We start from the raw sequence: 16,110 nt of genomic DNA, 5'->3' as shown, positions 1-16,110 counted from the left end.
TGTGTTAAACTTTTGACCAACTTAAATATGCGTTGGGGAATAGCTTGAAAACAGACAAGGTAACTTTTATGTCTCATTGGAGAACAACACAAAGATATAAGATTAAATAAGGGAATAGTTTCGAAACTTCATTTGCATCACCTCTCAGGGTTGGTACCTCTATCTTAGCATTTCAATGGGTCTGACTCTGGTCCCAAACCAAAGACATGATAAATCACTACTCCAATATCAAGCCCTGGATAAAATGAACTGGAGAAGAGAGGTAGGAACTGATTGTATACCAAATTTAATGCAAGTTCTTCAAATCCTCAAGGGCCAGACAGTAGCTCTGCAAGAATACCGTTAAGGCACAAATAAAATGTAACTTCTGAAAGTAAATTCAAGGGTATTAAGCTAGGTATGTTTCTTGAAAGCATTTCAGTACACTGGGAAGAAGAAAGTTACTTCCCACTCGTGTGGCTTTTCTTCTGCAGATTTATTTACCCACCTGGTGGAGATGGAAGCATTTGAGTCACCACAATCTTTTCTAATTTTTTTAATCTGTCCTTGATATCAAATGCATATTCCCTCACTCATCTCAAATCAGGCCTTCACCTCTTCCTAAAGTTAGGCCATAGCTAGAAGCTTGACAGCATTTTGTAAGTGTTTTGGCTCCATTTTATGTAAGACTAGATTAATGCAAAGCCAAGTCATCTCTGAAGTCTAATTACAAAAGTTCTTGAGCCTGCAAGATGTAAAATCACCTCAGTTCTGGGGTCCTCACCTTTTGGGAAGCTTGGAGAGCTGTTCCTTTGTCAAAAACTTCACTACTGTTCATGATGTCTGATATGGAAAAGGCTTCACAAAGGCATATGCATTACAACCACACAGGTAACCTAAAGTATGTCCATGTTCTCTGTCACTGATGCCAACAGGCTTGGATTGACCCACGTCTTTGCTAATGAATTCCCTTCCCCCCCATATTGGAGTGAGCACATGCAAGATGCCTAGCTGGACAGGTGCTCCATCAGACAGCCGAAGGACCCAGACAGCAGTGAAGATCTAAATGACCTGCAGTATCACACACTGATTCCCTTGTTCCCCATTTCCACTCACCATTAGTAGCTCTTTGCTGTGCGTGCACCAATCTAGAGAGCCTGATTTGTAGGCTTTGCTCTGTTACTAGCTGATGCTGTCCTCTCATCCTCTCAATCCATCCTGTTACACATAGCACTTCATAGGCTAATTGTCTAGTTCTTCCTTTCTGTGCTTCCTGAGTTCTGTGAGCCAAAAGAGTGCCCATTGTCCTTCGGGCCCAGGAAAAAAAATGCATATTTAGGAAAACTGCCTAGCAACTGCTTTCCTTATTGCAAGGAGAGAGGCCATTTGCATAAGAGAACCTTCCAGCTGGAAGCCTGCAAAGGCTCTGCTGGGAGCCGACTTTGTGATCAGTCGTCAAAGGAGAACTCCCGTTTAGTCCTGCTCCCTCTGGGTGGCCTTTCTGTGCTGTCCCCACCATCAGTGGGGGCAGTGGCACGGTCGCACAAGGTGCACCAGTGCTCTGCAGCAGCCAGGAGCTGCCGCTCCCATTTCTGACTGTGCTCACAGTGCTCCCAGGGATCTTTTTGTCATCTGGTTCCCACATCTTCTCCTCACACTGTGCACATCACACATCACAAAGTCAACAGCTTCAGCTGCTAACCCTTGGAGTTCTGTCATTTGCTTTGCAGATTTCCTGCCAGAAGTGACAATCTGTAGCACTACAGTACAGTATCTCTCTCTCCAGATATTTACACATGATTCCTCCCCACAATTACTAAATGGCATTAATGGTCTACACAAAGACCTGGCCCAGGAATAAAAACTACAGAAATCACTTCATCATTTCTCTTGCCGTTCTATGCCTGTTCTCTAGAAAATGTTGCCTGTAAACTTTTCACTAAAGCCCCGGACAAAACTTTGGCTCTAGTAAAGTCAATGGAAAAAGCCTCCACCAATATTCCAACTACAATCCAGCAAACTGTAAACAGGGTTGGGATTGAGGACATGGCCCTGTTACGTGCTAAACATCTAAACAGTGGTCAAATCATTTCAGCACCTGCACAAATGGCTTCGTAAGGCTATGCTGCTACTTAATGGAATGAGCCGACTTTGATCAGAGTTCTGCAAAGCTCTCCAAATTGCGGTTTGTAAAGCTAATTTCAATGTGTGAATCATTGCTTTTCTGCAATTTATATCCATATGTGTGGTTATTTTTGAGAATGATTCAGTTTTGTATATATAATTTTAAAAGGACTTTTTAAGTTAATGAACATCTGTGCTAAGAGCCCTTCAACAGAAAAGCTTGTGTCAGCCATTGATGGTGCTGACTGTGTAAACTTCCTGCTATTCTATAGGCGTGCATACAGATCTTATGGCTCTTACCAACTGTGCACAGCAGGAGTAACCCTGCTGAAAATGACACCATTAAAATACTTTAAAAATGGGGTGGGAAACACAAAATTTTCATCCATTTGAAAACTGTAATATCTGTTTTATAACCAAAATGGGACCGAACAGTAAATTTGCAAAGCTTTTAACAGATGCAAACAGAGGGAAAATTTCCATTTGAAAATTTCCAAACACTTTGATTAAGTTTTTGATTGACATACATTCAGAGCTTTTAGCTATAGTGTGGTTCAACAGGATTTCTGCATTTCCTGGCATATGCTTCTAGGTGCTGCTTCCTGGCTGAACTTATTTTCTCAAGATGAACCTATTTCTTGACATCCCGCATGAGAACCACATGATTTACATGCTGGTGTAAATGTCGTGGGGGTGGCTTTACAAAGGAATAATTAGGCACCCAAATTCAATGGGTAATCAAGTAACTGGTCACAGAAGCAAGGTCACTTCGCTCTAGTTTGTCTTTTAATCAGCTCCATTTTTCAACCTAGTCATTATGTTTTTCTCTTTCTGCCCTCTCTACACTCTTTGAGCTCACAGACTGAAGGAGAATGTGCTCCAGGAGCCGTAGAGTTGGCTTCCCACTTGCACATTTCATGTGAGAGGGGGCCTAAACCTGGCAAAACAAAGCATGTCACAGCCTCCCAGTTAAAAATCTCATTTTCTGTACTATTGTGTTGTCATTAACCCTGCAAGATGGAGTTTAGTAAGAACTCAGTGTTAAATGCAGCACACTACACAAGCTGGACATCTGATGTTCCTTCTCCTAGCACTAATACAGAAAACTTTCTTGGACTCCCCTCTTAGAATCTATGTCAGTGAAAACAGATGGAAGCAGACCTGTAAGTAAGACCAATGACCCTGGTGTGAAGATGATGAGAAAACTTCAGTTGGGAAGTGACTACATATATAGCCATGCTAAAAACCATGGAACTGTACTTGCTTGACACAAAGCTGAATTTGGCCTCTCTGTGTAGAACTGAGCAGGTTAGAAAACTGCAATTCCAGACGAAACACCAGCAGTCAGTGACGTGTAAGTAAGAGCTGGGGAAGGAGCATGCTTCCTGCACAAAACAGAATATACTCTGGCACGGGCAAGTAGTAACAGACATCAAGCCATGCTGCTAATCCTTTAGCATCAGGATAACGCCATGTCCTGGTGCATACAAGTTTCTAAATGCTGACATTGTGGTGACCTTTAGGAAGCTCCTAAAAGTCCTCAAAAATCATTACGCCTAATTCTGCTTGTGATTATGTTACTTTAAGTTCAGAGTTACTGCACTGACTTCAAGGCAGCTAGTCCGGATTTACATCTCTCTAGCTGGCCCATTATTTCCTGTATTGTTTCCAGTTGCATGAAATCATCTGTGCATGTCCTCCAGGGCTGCTAGAACCCTCTGTCCTCCCCAGCACTACACATGATGCAATGAGCCTCTGACGGAGGAGGAGAGCTGAGAAGTCCATGTAGGGAAGCAGATAATTTCCTTTTGAGCAACGGATGCAAAAATAGCAGCTAATAAAAAGCCTTCAAACTGTGCCTTCAAACTGTGACAATTCAATACACACACCTACAAGGATGCCTTGACAAGCTGCTTGACTTTTCAGTAACTCTTTCTTGTTTTCTTTAGTGCAGCCTCCTCCAAACTCCCCCACACAGGTATTCGTCTCTGTAGTGACAGCTGAGACCTGCAGGTGTTTGCTGCTATTGCCCTTTCAGAATAGACAGACACTTGTTCCTAACTGTAAACATTTGTATCGTGGTGCTTGCCTGGCTAGTTACAGCCCAAATAATGATAAACCAGCCTTTTCTTTTTTTAGCCCTTTGCTGTCATGCATTAATTCTCTTTGCAAATAGGCATTTGGTACTGGAAATAGCTTAAGCGAGATCACTCTCTGGTGATTATTTTACTAGCACTATCTTTTAGCAAATGTTTCACATACAGAGTCACCAGAAAAGTGTATTATGCAGTTGCCAGAAATAAAGCACTCTACAATATTAGGTTCACACATGAAGGAAGGACTATGCCTAGTGGGCAAGATGCTTTTTGCCATTTCACTACTCTAATACTAATGTTATTTTACTGTCTTCAAACTGCTACTCTGTCTTTGCTAAGCAACAGGGGAGATCAGAATCGGGACTGAGGATTATAATACTCCCAAGTGTCAAAACAGTTTCTCAAAAGGGTTTTTGACCTTTTTATGTAGAGAGAAGGTCTGAAAGCTGGGTATTTTTAAAATTGGCCTGGAAGAGCGAATTGTGTAATCCTTAGTTTTTCTGGAATTCTTCCTGGGAGGCTAAGAACTGTAATAACTCCTCACGTCTTAACTGAAAGCGCATGGGAACTCAATGTTTTAAAAAGAGATCCTTTCCCAAAATACTCACTTAACGTTAACATTACATAGAAGTGATCAAGAAACAAAACGTTAAGAAACAAAGGTAGGAAAAAAAATTAGTAAACTTCCTTACAAATCTTTCTCACTCCCTCAGCTGTTTACTTTTTGGTACCATGATTCTGGTTCTTTACTCAGCGCCAAATTAGACAAGACCTGAATTTTAATTTTTAAAAAAGCAACCCCCAAAGAAGCTAAAAAGAGATGACAGTCTTTCTCAACCACTAGAGGTACAAAATGTGCCAGTATGAACTGCAAAGTCTTTCACCGAAGGATTGAAACAAAAAACTTCAAAAAAGGGGGATGTTCTTCATTTGGAAGGAGTGGAAGATGAGTGTGGCCCAGGGCACTGTTTGACAATACAATGACTGTGTGCCAATGACACAGGCTATGCAAGTCTAGGATGTACCGAACAGCACATTTTCATTAGAGACTGGGAAGTACCTCTGATCCAAGAACGGGCAAAATCTCAACTGAAAAATACTGCTCACAGTCCTATGATGTCTGTACCAGAAAGAGACACCAAAACTGCTGCATTACACCAGTAATGCCACAGGCTGGTGTGGCTGACTTGTGCACTCATAGCGTTACACAGTTTGCCAGCTCAGAAGGTAATTCTCACTGAGAGAGACTGATGGGGATTGCTGTCACGTCCTGTTGTGTGTTGGATGTGGCTGACTTCCTAAGATCTCTCAGGAGCATTTGCCAAACATAATTTCTCTTTAGGGGCTTAGGACACTGTTGATATCCTTGACATCTCCTCCTCTTTTCTCCCGGCAGACTGGTATTTTTATGGGGTTTGGTGCCTTATACAGAAGGGGCTAAAGTGTTAATGAGTGCTGGGGTTTTCCATGTGGCTTGAGAAAGTCTGAGGTTCTTATAGCTCCTCCTACCCTTAACACCTACTGCATGGCTTCCTGCAAGAGTGGAAGGCTTGGGCTCAGTAACCTATGCTGCTTCTTCCAATCCTACATGCTATGCTCTCTTTAAACAGCAAAACATCGTACAAAATATGCAGAAGATTTTGAAGAGAAACCAGGTCACCGGACTTTATACTGAAACACATCCTCTTGGGTTCTTCTGCCCCATCTGTGCCAGAAGTGGAGGAAACTAATTTGTGACTGTCCCTTTGGGGTGAGTTGGGCCTAAAGGAAGATGGAATCCTCATCACAGCCCCAGTCTTTTGACAGATCCTTGCATGGTTTGTACAAGTGGAGGAAAGGAGTCCCGACTTTCTCCACTGTTCCTTGCGCTGTTGCATAAAGGCAAAACAGTTATACAATAGCTAAACAGGGATTACACAAGTGAGGTCCATAAATCTAAATCAGAAACAGAGTCTCTATCCTGCACTGGACAAACATGAAAATGTGGAAGGGTGAAATTCTGGTCCTAATGAAATTAATGGCAAAGCTTTTGCTTACTCTGGTGAGATCACTGCTTCATCCAAAATCTTGGCTCTGGCCTGTAGTTGGCTGACCAGGCTGGATATTTAAAGCATATCCCTGTTAAGTTTTTCCAAGTACTGGGATAAGGCGACCTTCCTTTTTTTTTTTCTGATTTTTTTTTTAAAGCATTTTGCTTATGATAAAGAAATGCATAAAAGTATTTTAAGACCAAGTACTGAGCAACCATTTGCAAACCTGAACTGGAAGCCTGAAAAGGGCCTGATATACTATCTCTGAGCGCAAGAATAAATATTAGCAAAGTAGTTGTTCCCATGCTTCAGTATCAATACTTTAAGCCACTGAAAGCTGCTGCGGAGTCACACTACTAGGGTGTCAGAGGGAAAGATGGGAAACCCTGACCTGTGGGGTTTGGGAGTCCAAGCGACAAAAACCAGACATCAACAAAAGAAATAAAAGCCCCTAATGAACCCGAGACAGCTCTGCAAGTAAATAACTTTGTGAAATGATCCACTATGCTACAAGGACTGCAGTGCAGCAGAGTGTCACTGGAGCTGTTTGGCATACAAGCCAAACTAATTACTTGAAAGTTCTTTTAGTTTGGCCTGGGGTGGACAGCAGTGCTGGGTAAGAAAAGCCACTGCAGTTTCTTCATGTCCCCAGGCTCATCTGGTCTGACTGTTGAAAACTGTTGCTGTTACACTGAATGCTAGCATGTATACCAGAGCTCCCCCCACTCACAAGATTCCTGCCTGATGAAAAAGAAAGGGAAAAATAATGGAGGAGAAAAAGAAAAGCTTGTGCAATCAGGGCCACACGTCACATATGTATTCCCAGCCCAAGGGTTATTTCTCTCCCCCTCTTCCCTGAAACACCTCTTAACAACTGAGCTGATTTAATGCAGAATGTCGTTAACAATCTAACAGTGAAAAAGGACGGGGGATCAGCCTTACTGCACCGAAGCAAGGTATAAATAATCATCTTGGGCAAATCTAACATCCTGACAGGGTGGTAGGATCCCAAAAAACTGATTCCAATGTCTTAATAAACACAAATGCTGAACCATTTCTTGCAGAGCTTTTTGGATCTGTGTAAATCCTTCCAACAAGCATCAGATAAAGCTGTCAAGGTTGGGGAAGAATTGCTTCAATGTATGTAATTAAGCCTGAGCAGTTAAAAAGACTTAGCCTGCTATAAACAATTAGATATGGTAGGTCAGCGCCATCCCTGTGTCATCACTGACAGTTTCATTACTTAGGCCTGCCATGGATATAATTCTCCAGGCAACCATGTGGAAAGTCATCATAGCCTTGATTGTTTCATGACCAGCTTCTGACCAGCCCATATATGGCCCAAGCAGGGCAGGCCAAAACCTCACAGGCTCAACTGTAACTTCCAAGTTTTATCACTGTGAAATATGGTGGCACGACAGGCTGTGGCTCTGTCCCTCCTCTGCATCAGCTAGAAGCCAGCTGGAACATGAGGGGCCAGAGAAATTGTCCTTGTTTATCTCACCATGCAGAACAAGTGACTCCCCAACTTAAAGTTTCACACCCATCCATCATACTGCAAGCTTACACCATCAATTTGGATGAAGCCATGCTACTTTGCATCTTCATTCATCCCCTCTGACACTTGCCTACCTCTTTCTCCCTTCATTCACATTTGTGTCTTTCACTAACACCTCTCTACACTTACCTTTCCTGCCTTATTCATTCCCTCTCTCACATGCATGATTGCACCCTCTTCACACTACTACCTCTTTCTTCTCCTTTGTTACACTCTGGACCCCACAGATCCTCCCTTGACCTCAAAAAAAGTGATGAAGAGGGAAAGAAAAAGGAAAGAAGAGAGTGATTCTGTACAAGAGGCAGAGAGAAATGCAGTGTACCCCTTGAATGTGGTCCTTTGAGAGGTACCCAAGGACTGCCCAGGTAACCCAGAATTTCTTTGGTGAAACCCTGCTTTCTTCAGGTCATGGGTCTTGTTCTATATTTGTGCTTCATAGAGTAAAAGCTTTGGTTGAGTGTTTGTGTATAAGACTCAAGGATTAAACCCAGAGGTACATGATGACGCCAGAGTCAGGACACTATCACATGGGACCTCAGTTGTCCCCAGGAAGCCCATATGGTTACTTAGGTTCCATCCATTTTTGCAGGCAGTTTTTCTGCCCCAGGGATTTATTAATTTTTTCAAAAACAAGCAGAGTATTGTTCAAAAATGCTGTCTCTGACTGTCAAGGCCTTTGCAAACGCTGTTAAGCATGGACATTCATTCTTAAGTGTAATGATGAACATGGTAAACAAATCTGGTCTCACTGAAGTACAGAACAGAGACACTCCTCCAGTCCCAACAAATACTGCTTGTATTTGAGATGCAAAATCAAGAAACCCTGGCCTTTGGTGCTCATTGGTGCCCTTGCAAACACAAGTAGAGGCAGTGCTTACCATCCTGTACATTTTTCCAAGTTCTGAAGTGCAATCATGCTTGGTTTACATTGATCAAATAGTTTGAAGTGCCAAGTTTCCAAAATATCAAAACATAAGAGGAATCTGGCTCGTATGTTTACTAAATACTAGGTTTGCCTTTTGAAAGAAAAGACAAAGAACAGAGGAGACTATTAGTTCTCAGCTGTTAAGTGAAACAACACTCAACAATAATTCTTGTGTGTAGCTTCCTCTGCCTTGTCCAGCCTCAGCTGGACATAGAGACAAATTCTTTCTGGGCATCCCACAAACTCTGATGCTGAGGTGATACTTTTCTTTATGGACGCAGCAGCCCAAATTGGGTGGCTAAGGAAGAGGCCTTTATTTTATTTATAAGGAATTCACTGGCAACAAGTCATGTGAGAGGCAGATACAGAAAAAGTGCTTAAAGATGCTGAGTGGCTTATCTTACAGGATAAACTCTAGGGTTTATAAACTAACAGCTTGGCCACATATTGCCTTCCCCAAACCACAACCACCTAATAGCTTCAGTTCCAATAACGAAATTACAAATGTGGTAGCAAACAGCAAATGCTGTCAGCTACATGACTTGCCAGATAGTACAGAGACAACATCAACAACAGTAAATAATATACACAATCCTGTTTATCCTAGCAATCCTAGAAGCCCTTTGCAAACTTCAGACATCAGTTTATAGCAACCAAACCCAGGGAAAACAGCCTGGGCCAGAATGCACAAGTACGATGGGTTACTCTTACGCACCACGAAACAACTCTTCAACCATAAGCAGTAGGACTAAAGACCTGGCTTAAGGCAGGAAACTTACTGGCAGCCTTTCAGGTGCTGAGGATGTAACAGCTTCTCACGTAGTCTCTTCCTCAGTAAAATAACTGGTCCAGTGCTGCTGTCCAGCACTTACACCTCCTCTAGTAAACTGCAATTTCTCTTTGTCTTAGCCATATATAAGAACATATTTTAATAACTTCAAAGTGTTGCGCCAAATTTGATTAACCACTGTTCCTTTTTATCTGCTGCTGCTTCTTCCTCTTCACTGAAGCCAAGCAAACATGCAAAATTTCTGCCCAGAGAAAAAGACCTTTCTGTGATTTATTATTAGAATATAAAGCAAACATACATAAACAAGACATGCCAATCTTCCTCTGATTAACTCTCCAAATTTACCAAAACTTTGTAACTCAAAACCACGTTCTCCATATGCTGGCCTCTGAATTACCTGACAGACAGTTGGTCAAGTGTAAAACCAGAATCAGTCACATCAATGTGGTAAGATGACTGAACAAGACCTAGGGTATTACCAATTACAGCAGTTCACTTACCCTATAGTAGTCTGTGCTGTACACATCTCTAGACATCCCAAAATCCCCAATCTTCACCAGTAGGTTCTCACCAACCAGACAATTCCGGGTAGCAAGATCACGATGCACGAAGTGCTGTGACGCCAAGTAAACCATACCAGCTGCAATCTGCTGTGCAATGTGAAGCATCTGGGATTGGGTCAGCTCAGCAGGACGGTTGCCTTCTGCCATCAGTACTGCATCTGGTCCATGTGCCCTGCACCAAAATACAAGCTGATTAAATGATAGGGCACTTGCAAGCTGGAGAGGTAAAAGGCATTACTGAGCCTAAAACCACACAATTGACTCGTTCCAATATAACAAAAAGGGCTACAAATTCATTGGTGAAATAGGAGAAAATTTGTATCTTGGCTTTTTTAATTTACTCTTTTCCTTCATTTTGTGAAAGACAGGTGGTGTGAAGAGCATTACACAACAGGTGATATATTACTCATGGAAATAAAGCACATGCATTCATAATAATACCTCTCTGTCCAAAACCACTACCTTTCTCCTGTTCCATTTAGTAATCTTTTCTGGAGAAAAGCTGGCAAATATACCTGTTTGGTAACTGAGAAAAACCTCATCACTCTGTAAGAGTGAAAGGCAATAGAGTGAAAGGCAATGAAGTGGCATGCATAGCATCACTTTTCCTGTGACCGGCATTTCTTGATTTCTGCAGGGAGACAGGCCATTGACCCTTTCATCTCTTCTTGAAGAAGAAAGAGCTAACTTCCTTCTGAGATGCCATCTGAGAAACAAGGGCAGCAATTTTAGATTTACACTTTTAATTTCCTATCTAAATGCACAGCAGGAAACCGTTTTTGCTTATTTCATCACCAAGGATGAGTCCTGCCTGAGATGGGAATGACAACAGGAAGTGGACACAAAACACACACTACTTGGAACAACTAAACAGCTTCAGAAATATGAGCTTTTCGAGACCTAGCAAGTCCCTAAGATGCAATAATCAACTGATTAATGAGAAACTTGTATACACTCCAGCAGAAGGAGAGCCATTTTGCATTTGGAGAGCCCAGCAAGTACTTAAACACATGTGCTTCACCCATGTATGTTAGCTCTGGTATACATGTGTAGCATCCTACTATCTTGAAGATACCAACATTCCTACACACAACATTTTATAGTAAGCATTAGTAGCTAATCCTTATCCAGTTAATGAGGTCATCTGGCAATCATTCCTCATTTGATACACCTTATAATATTCTGAATATCCCTTTCCATCCATTCCATTATTCTGCTTTTTCAGAAGCCTTTTTTATTCCATTCCTGCAGACTATTCTTTCTAAGAGATCACCTCTCCTCTTCCCTCCTCAACTTATTCTTTCGAAAAATACTCTAGAACTGATTTTTATTTTCTCTCAAAAGTCTTTCCTTCCTACAAAGAGGAGTTTCAGAGAGTCACCTTTCTAATCAATAAAGGTGAGGCCTTAATTCGTCCCTAGGTGAATGGCACAGGGGTTTGGAAAAGAGTTGCAAATTAATCAAAATCTGTGAGATCAAATCTGACACTACCTATTAGAAATGTGATATTAAAATGTCCCCAAGGGAAGAACTTCATGAGCAAAATGACAGATGTGAGAAAGAAAAGAAGAAGGGTGTGTAGCATTGCTGGGACTGCATTTGGTACCAGGCAAAGAAGCTCTCTGCCACAGGGTACATACAGGCAGCCATTCAACTGGTCTGGGTTGGGGGGGAATAAACAGGAGGATATGAAATCTCCAACCAGGCAAACTCCTATTGGAAAGTACTGTACCTTTTCATTGCATGGATTTTTTTTAATGACTGCTCTCAGACATGAAGCTCTGAGTCACTATATTAGAGAACTCTTCATCATTTGCTAGCTTCCTTGAGGACGTGGTCTGTATGTAATGAAACTTTTGGATTATTCTTAGCACTCCATCCACCGTGCTTGTCCTCTTGGTGCTGGCTGTAAATGAGGTGCTCCTCAGTGTCTGCAACAGCCGGGAACATTGACAGAGATTTCTTTGGATCCACATCAGCCTCCACTAGCCAGAACAAGCACAGGGCAGGCATGACTTTGAGGCTTTAGTCGTAGATCTGAAACAGCCTTTGGCTGCATGCAGACAGCAAGGCTCATTTGGGTTAAATTTCGGATTCATTTTTCCCCGACAGCCTTTGGTGGCGCTGCAGGGTAAGAAATACAGGCTTTTACAGCCTGCTTACAACTAACCTGTGATCCGCAGCACAAGCTGCAGCAAAAGTGAGAGGAATGACAAATTGGAGCTTAGGTTTAACAGCTTGTCCCAGCATAATCATTTTATGTTCTAAAGACAAGGGCTAATTAATAATTAAAAAAAGAGAAGACCTAAAGTAGGAAATACACTGTCTGCTAAACTACCTTCCTGTACAATAATTCAAAATCAAGAGTTACAAGGTAAGAAAAGGCCAATCAAAAAGAATCAAGGAATAAGTATTTCTTATGAAATAAGAAATTATTTCTTATCAGCTGCGAATCTGGCTTCTTCTAATGGAAATTCAGTGTTCTGAAAAAGTACTGGGATGGCATCTTAGGAAACTGCACCTCTTTCCCGATCCACAGCACAGGCCCAAGCAGGCAAATGTAAATGCCCTGACATGGCTCTGACAGTATACTTAAACCCTCTGCCAGAGAGACAAGCAGTCTGGGAAATGTAGTAGTGTTTTCTCTGCATCCCCAGTTCAGGCCCCTGTCTCCCTGCCAAACCTGGCAGCCCTGCTAATAAGGGAGGATGCTAGTTGACGTAATTTGCTTTTTCGGTGTGGCCATTTGTCCAGTGGAGATTAGAAAGACAGCAAACTCATTTCACATAGGCTATCAAAAATGCATAAATGGAGACGCTAGCAGTCACTAGCCATTTCAGTCAGATAGAAAATCCAAACCCATTTAAAGGGACATCAGTTTTACAGCTTTGTCACAGGTATCTTTCCAAAATGGTGGTACCCCTAGTTACCTTCGACAGGAGAGACCTCAGTACACTGAAATGCCTTTGTGACATCCTTTGATGAAAAAGACATAGAAGACCTTGAAAGAACAGTCCCTTATGCAAAAGCTTTTTTTACATGGGAGCAAAAGCTCTCTCTTAACTGCTTATTTTTATGTCAGTGAGTGCAGGCTAGTGGAAATGGCACATACACAAGGCCACTGTTCATAACTTCCTGGTTCATGAGTTACCTATTATTGAGAACCTTAGGTATCATCTATTTATTTATGACTACTTTACTGCCAAATTTCAATTTCCCATGCACATTCCTGAACAGCTTTATGAAATAAAGCCCTAATCCGGACCCCAAGTTGTAGCATTTTCCATTGCACTGAAGTTTCCATGGCTCACAGTTTTCTTGCTTCAGATTAATGGTAGTCTTTCCAAAACACTGAGAGGAGGGAAGAGAAAAGGGGTTAGATTTCAAAAGCTCTCAGACGCCTACAGATAGCGATAGGTGTTGAGTGGGATCTTCCCAAGTGCTACCAGAAAGCCTGCAAGAAAATGATCGTACTGTAAGATTTATAACCAAACATTTCAGAATACACTGAAATATATTAGAAACAATATTTCTTTGGTTCCCATTCCTTTGGTGCAAAGCATAAGGCTTGCCTTAAGGGTATTTCCATATAGGAAAAGAAACAATAAGCCCCACATCCCAGTACAGAAGATGAGAGTTGCACAGATTTGCACTCCTAGGTGTCGGCATTTTCCAGCGGTAGTAGTTAATGTGACATTAAGTACCAGTAACACCTACCTTCTCTGCCAACTTCTGGCTCAGCAGCACAATACGTGTTTGTGGATTTACCTGAGGAATTTGTTAAGATCTCCATGCTTCATATACTCAAAGACCATTATGAGTGGATCACCCTCGACACAGACGCCGTAGAACTTGACGATGTGCTCGTGTTGCAGGTTAGTTAGCAGTTCTGCCTCGCGGTGGAAGTCCTTGCGGGCATTGTCACTGGCATCCTTCAGTGTCTGGCAGAGAAAACAAAAATGTAAGGAAGGGAAGATGTTCGCAGAAGGTAGTGAACATGTGGGATGGCACTGTAAGGGTAAGATAAGGACACTCTACTGCATAAAGGATGGAGGAAATACTTTCTTAATAACTCTTTCAGAAATGCAGATGTGATGTTTAAGTGCAATTAAATAATGGCAGTACAACTTTCATTCTCCTGCCACACATCATCCCAAACAATGATTTCTCTTTTAAGAGGATATAGGAATACTCATGATCTACTGTGCCAAGTGTTTTCCAAACACAGAACAAATAAACTGATCTTATCCAGAAAATATACTAGTACACAGCTGGTTCATATCCTTTAGCATTTAACTCAGGCAAACCCTAGTATCCTGTTGGCATTTACCTTTCTCACAAGTTCTTTAAAATAGAACTCTGCTTGATTTAAAATACTTGGTGGGAACGTAGACTCATTCTTTATGTATTCGTAATGTTGCTGTTGCTGATGTTGGCCCCTATGGTGTGCTATACATTAGGTAGATTTATACAAGGGTATGTCCCTGGACCAGAACTTAAAACTTGAGACTTCAGCCAGAAACTCCTTTGAAATTCAGTAAATCTACTCACATGCCTAAGATTAAGCATATGTATAAGTAACTGAAGGATCAGTCCTAAATTGAGAGAGAGGAAGTAGATGCAGATCAGAATTCTGAGGTGTCAATTTTTCTCATCCCCTTTTATTCATACAGCTCTAAACTCTTGCATATTTTCCTTTTGAATGAAATGTATCAACACTGGGTCAAATAGGAGGCTTAAATATTGTATAATGAAATAATGCTAATTTAACTGCCACACACAGACATTTTCAGATCTCTTCTTAAGAACTACACTTTCCGAGCAAGGAAACACTTTCATGCTCCAGAAAAAGCAAATTCTGACACAAATGAAATGAGAAATAATTATAATTGACAATAAACCACTACTAGGCTCTACCTTCAAAAGGTACAGTGGTTGCACTATACTAATTAAAACAATATTTTTAAAACAGTCAGAGAAAGATAGCAGGTTACCAGTGTTCACAAATTATTGTTCACAGAAACTGATGTCTAGGCTCTGTACCTCTAGATTTTAACTACACTTAGACTTAATACAAAGGAAGATGAGACACAGAAGTAGTGGCATAGTTTTAACTAAAGATGCTTCTTCCTGGCCATCTAGTTACTTTATTTTCTACCCTGGATTCATATACAGAGCATGGGACCAGCCACACTCATCAGAACAGACACAGAACAAGTTGATACTGTGCAATCATTCTGTCAACAAACCCAGTTTTTAGCTGTAGTAGTCACGGTTTGTTCAAGCTTTTTCTTTAACAGAGACAATTCTCTCCCCTTTTCTAGTATTGTATGTATGCGTGTGTGAAGAAGGGAATAAAAGACGACTGTCGGAGAAGACACTTGCTTTACTTGTGAAACTGCAACCACAGGTCTTGAAAAATGAACAGCTATCATAACAAGGTTCAGATGGGGGGACAAGGAGCAGGGCAGACTGGATAGCCATGTACCAAGTTCAGGGGCTTTTTCCTGTGCATTTCAGGCTCTATGGATCCTAGAGGCAACAGAAATCACTAAGGCCACAGATGTCCCTTCCCTGAGGGACACAGTTATGAATCTCATGTGTCTTCAGGCTCAGAACCCTTCTTCCACAAGTTTTACCAATAATGATGCAACAAGGATATTACATCATCAAAACTTCACAAGCTATGATATACTAGTATACACAGCTACATCATCTAAGGTAGATATCAAATTGGCTCCCCACTATGGTCCCCACACAATCACATCTGAACCAAGTGAGGACTGAAATTGAAATGTCTTCTAATGCTTCCGGGATCTGGGATGATGCTTTAATATGATACAGGCACCATCCACAGTCCAATCTACACTGTATAATGAAATCACTAGGAACAATTCTGTTGTCACTTGGGTTTCCTCTGGTGGTTTAATGTATAAAGCAATTGGACTGTAATTCTTCTCAACAACAGAATTAGAAAAACAATTCATATAAACCCCCTTTTTAAATAATAGCAACCTGGAAGAAAATTGGTAGAGAGAAGCATAG

The 16,110-nt window shown here is 41.4% G+C and overlaps 1 protein-coding gene across 2 annotated transcripts in view; it reads right to left on the bottom strand.

Annotated features, from left to right (window-relative positions):
- Positions 1 to 16,110, bottom strand: part of NTRK2 (neurotrophic receptor tyrosine kinase 2) — a 202,804-nt gene that overhangs the window by 27,414 nt on the left and 159,280 nt on the right. For both annotated transcript variants that reach the window (XM_059833218.1, XM_059833217.1), the window contains 2 exons: positions 13,834 to 14,006; positions 10,003 to 10,237 (listed from right to left, as the gene is read on the bottom strand). In XM_059833218.1, the coding sequence (XP_059689201.1) occupies positions 10,003 to 10,237; positions 13,834 to 14,006 (408 nt within the window). The remainder of the gene's footprint in view (positions 1 to 10,002; positions 10,238 to 13,833; positions 14,007 to 16,110) is intronic.

Source organism: Gavia stellata, chromosome Z (assembly GCF_030936135.1).
Source record: "Gavia stellata isolate bGavSte3 chromosome Z, bGavSte3.hap2, whole genome shotgun sequence".
Lineage (NCBI taxonomy): Eukaryota > Metazoa > Chordata > Aves > Gaviiformes > Gaviidae > Gavia > Gavia stellata.
The sequence above is the reverse complement of the archived record's forward strand: the minus strand, read 5'-3'. Positions and strand labels throughout refer to the sequence as shown.